Consider the following 8453-nt stretch of genomic DNA (forward strand, 5'->3'; position numbering starts at 1 on the left):
TTTCATCCTTCTTTATTATTTTTTAATTATTCAAACATCGTGACATACAATTTACAAGACAATACGAAACAGACATTGCAGTAAACACAAACACAAACGACAAGTTATCAATACATCAATACAAAACACATTTTTGTAATGATGTACAAAACGAAAATATTAAAATGTGAACACAAAATAATTAAATTGCGTCACCGTGACGTACACGGAAATAAAGCTGACAGGCGAACAACGTTAGCACGTGACGTTACCACACACACGCTGGCTCATTGTAAACAACATGCTGTAGTTGCTGTCTGAGTATCATGAACATTTATCGACAACGTTAGTCAACTCTGAACAGTGCCTTGTCGACCACGAGTGAAGCGTCTACTTTATAATGAGTATGCATTATGTCTGGTGGTTATCCTACGCCGCTGTACTCCCACGCGGGTCGTGGGGAGTTTGAAGAGGTCTACGAGCCCGCAGAGGACTCCTTCCTTCTGATCGATGCCCTGGAGCAAGATGCACGCACCCTTCAACAGTTACGGTAAGGTAACCTGTACGATGTATCTAGCCATAAATTATAACTACCAGGAGAGGATGCTAATATGCGGAGGTGCATATTAGCACCATCTCCTGGTAGTTATAATTTATGGCTACGATGTATCATGATTGTACTGTACACAGATCAGTCACAGTCATTCAACGTTGTAGTTTAAAGACCCCTACAGTTTGGTCACCAAACTTTGGTAATTTTGACCATGGACCCCATAACTCTTCTTGAGAGTGTATTTGGCACTTATGTCTGAGTTCAGACCTGTGATGGTCCATTTGGTTCGATACGGGACCGTACCTATATGTTCCCCACTTTCTTACCACCTAACCTACCCCTAACCTCACTAAAACTAATGCTGTGAGGTGGGGAACATAGAACCTGGGGAACATAGAGAGGACCTCGTTCGAAACTACCAATCAGTTTGCTCGGTACCCCCTGGGACCCCCACTGCTTTATCTCTCTGTCTCTCTCCCTCTCTGTAGTTGTGTATTCTGTACGAAGAAGATTAATGCACACTCACATTGCACCATATGGTGTTACATATTTTACTGTACTGTTTTGAAATATATTTAACTTCCCAAACAAGTAAATACATGGAAACTCTGAGCCTTTGTAGGCTACTGAAGTTATTTTGACAGGTTTGATTGATTGATTGATTGAAGACTTTATTAGAAGTTTGCATAGAAAAATGTACAGTTTCATGACGGTACAGTTCACTGGTACAAGGTCTACTAAAAGGAGATCCTAGAAAAGACTAAGCTTATTTCCACAGGAAACCATTAAAGTATTTCATATAACATTCAAGACGGGTGAGCTGTAGGTACATGAATTGTGAAGTTACTCGGTGCCAGGCTCTGCCAGCATAGACAGATTTGCTTTAGCCCTAGAATGGCTGTGATATTCTACTCTAGCCATAAATCATAACACCTGTAGAGTCCGAATATTAGCGACCTCTACAGGTGTTATGATTTATGGCTAGCGATCTTCCATGTATTCCAAATACACAGTCATAGATCTGTCCTATCCGGGTACGGTTAGCAGACTCAATAGATAGTTGATAGAATAATCACTAAAATTATTGATAGTTACAGCCCTACTGGACAGTAGACTTGTGAAACAAGGTGCTGTCTCAAGGCTTATAGGTTAATCTGATATGTTCTCTATTTTCCAGCCCGTCTGTGTGTGTGGAGGTGGGCAGTGGGTCTGGAGTCGTGTCCGCTTTCCTGGCGTCGGTGTTGGGATCTTCAGCGTTATACCTGTGAGTTCTATCAACGATCGTCATAATCATTTCCATACGATTTTTTGTCTATTTTTTTCTACAAGATCTACAAGCTCAAAACGTGCAGCAACCGTTTTGATAATTGTTGTTTTTGAATGTCTGTCCCTTCCTTGTTACAATTTATGATCATTGCAAACAAGTGATTTTTAAATTAGTTTTAGGGGAGGTCGTCTAAGCCTGCCTGCTTCAGTTTCTTTACCACACGTGAACATTTCTAAGAGTCTTTATAATTCATTTTTAACTGTATACCTGTAGCATAACAATAATGAACTCTGCTCGACTCCCTGCTTGTCTCCTGCAGATGCACTGACCTGAACCCTGCTGCAGCTCAGTGCACAGACAAGACCGCTCGCTGTAACAACGTCTCTCTGCAGCCTGTTCTTACAGACCTGGTAATACATGCACATGTACTGTTACTGTACCATCACACACTGGCACCATCGTGTGATGCCATGCTTTTTTATTGCTGTTGCATTTACTATAAACCAGTGGTTCTCAACCTGTGGGTGATTTGATCTGTGGCACCACACAATGGCCTCCACTGCTATGCCATATAGACAAATTGTAGAATTCTCTAAATGTAATCTAACCTAAAAGATCTTTTAAAATCATCGTCCGTGACCTAAGGAGTATCAATTTGGGTCCATGTAATCTTTGTTTACAAAGCCGAAAAGGCAAACAGGAATGCATTTTATGTTTAATGACCAAAACACAATTCATTCGTTGATCCCAATAATTTGTGTGACAATTAATCGTCAAGTAAAATGTCAAGATTTTTGACAGACCTAAACATGACTGATGGTTTATCACCGTACCTACATTTTAAGTAAGTTATGTGATTGTTGTCTACTGCAGGTGGAGAGTCTTCTGCCCAGGCTGAGTGGACAAGTGGATGTTCTGATGTTTAATCCTCCCTACGTGGTCACACCTTCAGAGGAGGTCAGCATCTCTGTCTGTCATGTTCTATCTAGTTACTGTAGCTCTTATAGGCCAGTGGTCCTCAACATGTGGGTTCAGGACCCCCAGGAGGTTCCCCACATGATTTGAAAGTAAAGTGTCAATTTAACAACTTTTAAGACCTTTTTAATATCTAAAAAAGAAATGGAAAAAAGGCAATTACTGCATCAACAAACTATTAGTAAAATTGTCAAATTATATAAGGAAATGGCTGATCCACCTATTTCACAATATTTACTGTGGAACCGAGTCAAACTAAATTGTCAGGGTGGGGGATCCCCAGTTCAAATAGGACTATTTAGGGGTGTCACAGCATGAAAAGGTTTAGAAACACTGATATTGGCCAGGGACCCCCAGGGAATCTATAGGCAGTATAGGGTGTGCCAAGGTGTCCCAAGCAAAGTGAGGAATGGTTAAATTCCATTATTATTTCACCAGCCACCAATGAGATAATCTATAAGTATTCAGTACGTTGTAGGTTTCAATGGACGGCAAACCTTGAGAGAAACGGTGATGTAATGCTCCTATGTTTCAGGTCAGCTGTAAAGGCATAGAGGCCGCCTGGGCGGGCGGGAGTCGGGGCAGAGAGGTGACGGACAGGTTTCTGCCCATGGTTCCTCGTCTGCTGTCCAATGAGGGCCTGTTTTACCTCATCACCATAGCAGAGAATGATCCAGGTGGGTGTGGCCTGTACCTGTACATCTCCTGTCCTCTAGTGCAGTGGTTCTCAACCTTTTCAGGCCGCCCAAAATAATCATATTTTAACTGGGGACCCCCCACCCTGACGAGCACTAAGAGTTGAGGAATTACATTCTGTATAACATGGTTCTATTGTGAACAATTTCTGCCTCTAATGTTAGACACTTTGGCCTATTTTTAATTTGACATTTTAGAGATAATAAAAAGTCCTTAAATTGTCACTTTAGAAATGTGCAGATACCCTCTATACACTTACATTTTATGTTGGTTTGTTTGGGGACCCTCAACCCACAGGTTGAGAGCCACTGCTCTAGTGAAGCTACTATCCACGCTTTTGTTTTGTTTTGTGTCTGAATAAGGCCTTTATTGGGGGTGCAACAGACTATGGAACTTTAAATCATCTTTTTTTTACGTCCAGAAACCGCAACCTGCAAGGTTATAACGCGTATATAATAATCAATAGATGTATTTCATCTGTATGGATGATAATTACTAACTGCAGCAGTTTTAGTTACTGTACTTTTATATCCTGTGGTCGAGTAGGACACCTACTGGTTGAAAAGAGGTATGCATGAAGCTCAAAGCACAATTCATCCTCTCCTGGAATGAGCAGAGGATACATAACAAATAAAAGCTGCAATCCGTAAAATTCATTTTTTATGTATGTACTGTATGACAGACGGTATCATGTGAAAATAACATATCTGCAAGCTCGCAACCCTTCACATTCGAGCCTGTAGATATTTTCACAATTTCTGAAGTAATAACACATACGCTGCCCTTTAAAAATTGACAGTTTCAGGCTGAACTGCCCCCAGTCTCCTTAGACTGCCATGTAATCCATAGTGCATGGATCATGCACACCCATCCGGAATCAATGGAAGTTCATTTTTTGTCTTACAAAAAGATATTATTGAACTCAAGTCTTCATGGCATGAGTAATCAGTAGAAAAAAAAGTTGGGTGGTTAAGAAGGGACCGATATTCTCATTAGTTGGACTGGCATTGATAAATGATATCTGACCTTTTTTAAAGGACCATGCCAGCCAGCAGGGTTGTGCACACTGCACAGCCCTTTGGGAGGGCGAGCGCTCAAGGCACACAGATCCACTATGAATGAACACAAGGTGTGCCCTGAGATGTTGGCTTCGCAAATGATTGAAAACGTTTGAAAACCAACTGTGCCAGACATTAAAAACCAGACTCCTCAAGAGGGGAAATGTGGGACATTTGCCAACAAAGAAATCATTGTATTGAATGAGGACAGGGCAGAGAGCAGCTGTAGGTTTGATTAGACATAAATAATTGAAACGATGCAGGCATAAAAAGTTAATTATTTCTCCTATGAAGGCCATCAGGCAGGTGCTCTCTGGAACCAAAGTATTCTTTTTCTGTGTTCAAGGACGGCATTGATTTCCATTGCATTTGAGTAGGAATGCAAATCAACTGTCAAGAGACTTGGAACTTAGCTTGGGAATCTTAACACGGTCAAGTTGAAAGCATGGATTGATTTGAAAAGGCCTGCTCAAAGTAAAGTTTAGTTCCTGGAGGAAAGTTTGACAGAATTTAAACATTCAACACTTCATATGGATGTGAAGATCAGCCACAGGAGGAGAGAATTTGAAGGTGGGTTTTCACCTGAAAGTTTGGATAAAAAAATAAGTAATGCTTTGTAAAATTGTGTGTGGTCTATTACCCATGTGAACTCTCGCATCCCTAATTTGGACTTGTCATTGAACATTTTGGCAAAAAATAGGCAAATATTCAGCAAAAATAGATCGCAATACAAGCTCCCAATGTGTCACAACATGATGGGAGCTTGTAGATTGTAACCAAGTGGGCGACCCCGGAACAATGACTTTATATATATATATATATAATGATGAAGTGGTTAAACTTGAAAGTAATAAGAATTGTTATCCCTTATCTATCTATAAATGCGAGAAGTCTCTGCGTGTCTGTCTGTCTGTCTGTCTGTCTGTCTGTGTGTGTGTCTGTAATCCGCGTATCTCGAGAACCGTTTGTCCCACCGGCTTCAGATTCGGCACGCGCGTTCCCCGCCGCGGCACGGAGTGCAGTGCCGGGTCTCGACCCGACGCGACGCGCGGTTTTCCCGAACCGGCGCGAAACGTTCGGAATCTCCTTATGCGGGGTTGATTGTTGACATCAGGCTGTTCCGGAGGAAATCGGAGAAAGCTCTGACTCATTATGACATCACTTCATAAAAGGCTCTGACATCACGTACGCCACATGAGTCAACAAAAAATCTCTGTGATTGTGTATGTATGTATGTAATCCGCGTATCTCGAGAACCGTTCGTCCCACGGGCACGCGCGTTCTCCATATATGGGCATAAAATGAATGCCCCCATATATGGGCATAAAATGGATTGCAGACAGACAGATACAGATATCTCCATATATGGACATAAATGGACAGAGGCAAACAGATGGTCAAAGATCTCCATATATGGGCATAAAATGGACGCAGACAGACAGATACAGATATCTCCATATATGGGCATAAATGGACACAGGCAAACAGATGTTCAAAACGGGTCCTATGACAACAGGTATAATGAGGTTTGCATTAAAGGGGGAACCGGCACTGTGTCTGCAACACGGAGGCACAGACAGATACTCCATATATGGGCATAAAATGGACGCAGATAGACAGATATCTCCATATATGGGCATAAAATGGACCCAGAACTATAACTGCAGTGATCTCCATATATGGACATAAAATGGACGCCGACAGACAGACAGACAGATACAGATATCTCCATATATGGGCATAAATGGACACAGGCAGACAGATGGTCAAAACGGGTCCTATGAAAACAGGTATAATGGGGTTTGCATTAAAGGGCGGGGCATTCATTCCCTATTTACATTGTTCCGAGTTGGCCAGGTCGCCGACTAGACGCTGGGCCGCCCGAAAGCTTCTAGTAAATATAATACAGCAATGCTGAAACTGATTACAAATGTACCTTGTTATTCAGTCTTGGGTTTTTCATGTGACAATTGTAATGGGCTTGAATCATGCAGCACAGTGACTACTTTGTACCACATGTACAGGAGGGTAAAGTGTTGTTGTTTTTCTTCTTCTTTTCACCAGATGAGATCATCTCTCTGCTGGAGGAGTCTGGGCTCACAGGCGTCTCATGTCTGTCCAGAAGAGCTGGCAATGAGAGGCTGTCTGTCCTGCGCTTCCACAGAACACAACCTTCAACCACACAGCTCTAACGGTAGTAACGGGAGCACATACCCAGCGATGAACCCTCTAGTGTGACCTGTGGGTCGGGGGCCCCACATGATTTTGAGGGGGTTCTCAAGACGACAGTGAAATGACAATTTAAGGACTTTTAAGACTCTTTTAATACCAAAAAAAGGACCATTACTGCATCAAAAGTAATCAACAAACTATACTATAAAACATGCCATGACCTGTGTGTGTGTGAGACGAGTGAGGAGTTGACTTTGTAGAGACGTTCAGTTCAGTTCACGTTTACAATAAACCGAATTGCATGTTTACTGTTTAAATATCAGCAGATAAATAATATCTGCAAAATTATAGCATATAAGGTTATGAAATGCAGTGTTTCCATTAATTGATGGCAACTACTTAGAGGCCACGTTTATGTTACAGCCTGTGTTGCTGGCTGCTTTTTGGGGGTTTGTACTTTAAAAAGATTTGAAAAAGGTGACTGACGTTTGCCACTGCTACTGTTAGTTCTTGGGGCATGCATTTCAAAATAATGACAATCAATGTGCATTTATATGGCACTGTTCTCATAGTAATACAGTTAGTATTTCGATCATGATGGGAAATTATCTCAAAGGGATTATTGTCCTATACTAGTCTTTGCCAAATCCGTGACAAATCGTCTTTCATTGTGAAACATGAAGTCTTGTCAAAGTGTTGTACTGTATGGCATTAACAAGATTTATCTTGGTTAATGATGGGACACTGAGGCTTGGTTTGAGATGGAACAAATATGTTGTTGACTGTAAAAAATAAACTACATAAACAGCTGTTGACAGTCTTTAGATTATAATGGTGACACGGTTATTCTGTTATTTGCCACAGAGGTCAGAGTATATTCACGTTTTCATTCCAACTAGACTAATGCTTTTTTAATTCTATGGATAACTTTTTCAATCGATTTAATAATATAAATAAGCAAATCAACAAATAGATGAATCCCTTCCACCCTATTTTATAATTTATCGCACAGCAGTGCAGATCTACAAGCTCACAATGCATCACATCGGCAGGGACACCCCTGTCCCCCTCTACGTATTGTTTAAAATCATGTTGTAGATTGAAACTTTTCATAGATTTCATAGATGGCAGCATAGACTTGTTTGACAGCACTCAGGCCATGGCTACACGGAGCTGGATATTTCATATATCCCGGTTTTTCAGATATCCACATAGAAAAGTCTCTAGGTCCACACGACAAAGATATCTAGGTCTAACAAGCACACACACAGTAAAGTCTTCAGAGATATCCGGGTTCCCTGTCTACACGGATCCAGTTTTCAATCTCTCCACTTATTTATCCGGTTTAAAAAATATCCAACTTCGTGGCCGAAATATCCAGCTTCATGTGGCTTTAAGCCCCAACAGCACAAAAAAACGTCTAGCTTCAGAAATATCCAGCTCTGTGTAGCCATGGCCTCAATGTGTAGCGTGTTGGATTTATGTTAATGTAATGTTAGTGCATTTTCAGACATAACCACTACAATACTTGTAGGGTCTCGAGCTGAGGAGGTTTAGGAACCACTGAATTAGATAATGTCATACGTGTATGTGTTGTGAGATTGTCTGTTTTTGCCTTCTTGAAACTTCATTTCTGTTAGTATATTCTAAAGTGGATAGTGCAAAAAAGTGGACCGTTATCTGAATATGAAGAATACTTCTCAAAGTTTAGTTTTCTAGTACCAGTTTCACCAAATGACCGTAGGAACATTAT

At 41.1% G+C, this 8453-nt stretch overlaps 1 protein-coding gene across 1 annotated transcript; it reads left to right on the forward strand.

Moving 5' to 3' along the window:
• The first annotated feature begins 320 nt into the window (after nt 1-320).
• hemk2 (HemK methyltransferase 2, ETF1 glutamine and histone H4 lysine) lies at nt 321-7576 on the forward strand. The gene is made up of 6 exons (XM_080741849.1): nt 321-529; nt 1710-1796; nt 2119-2209; nt 2673-2756; nt 3310-3451; nt 6593-7576. Exons 1-6 carry the CDS (start codon nt 393-395, stop codon nt 6718-6720), a joined length of 669 nt encoding a protein of 222 aa, XP_080597975.1. The 5' UTR covers nt 321-392; the 3' UTR covers nt 6721-7576.
• Nucleotides 7577-8453: the final 877 nt, after the last annotated feature.

The sequence above is a fragment of the Nannobrachium achirus genome, assembly GCF_963921795.1.
Source record: "Nannobrachium achirus genome assembly, chromosome: 14".
NCBI classification, from domain to species: Eukaryota; Metazoa; Chordata; class Actinopteri; order Myctophiformes; family Myctophidae; genus Nannobrachium; species Nannobrachium achirus.

What these genes read in the sequence shown, in the direction of transcription:
- hemk2 (XM_080741849.1), top strand. Translation starts at nt 393, where the DNA reads ATGTCTGGTGGTTATCCTACGCCGCTGTACTCCCACGCGGGTCGTGGG. An exon ending in AGCCTGTTCTTACAGACCTG is followed by an intron (nt 2,210 to 2,672) that starts GTAATACATGCA and finishes TGTCTACTGCAG; the next exon opens with GTGGAGAGTCTTCTGCCCAG. An exon ending in TGGTCACACCTTCAGAGGAG is followed by an intron (nt 2,757 to 3,309) that starts GTCAGCATCTCT and finishes CCTATGTTTCAG; the next exon opens with GTCAGCTGTAAAGGCATAGA.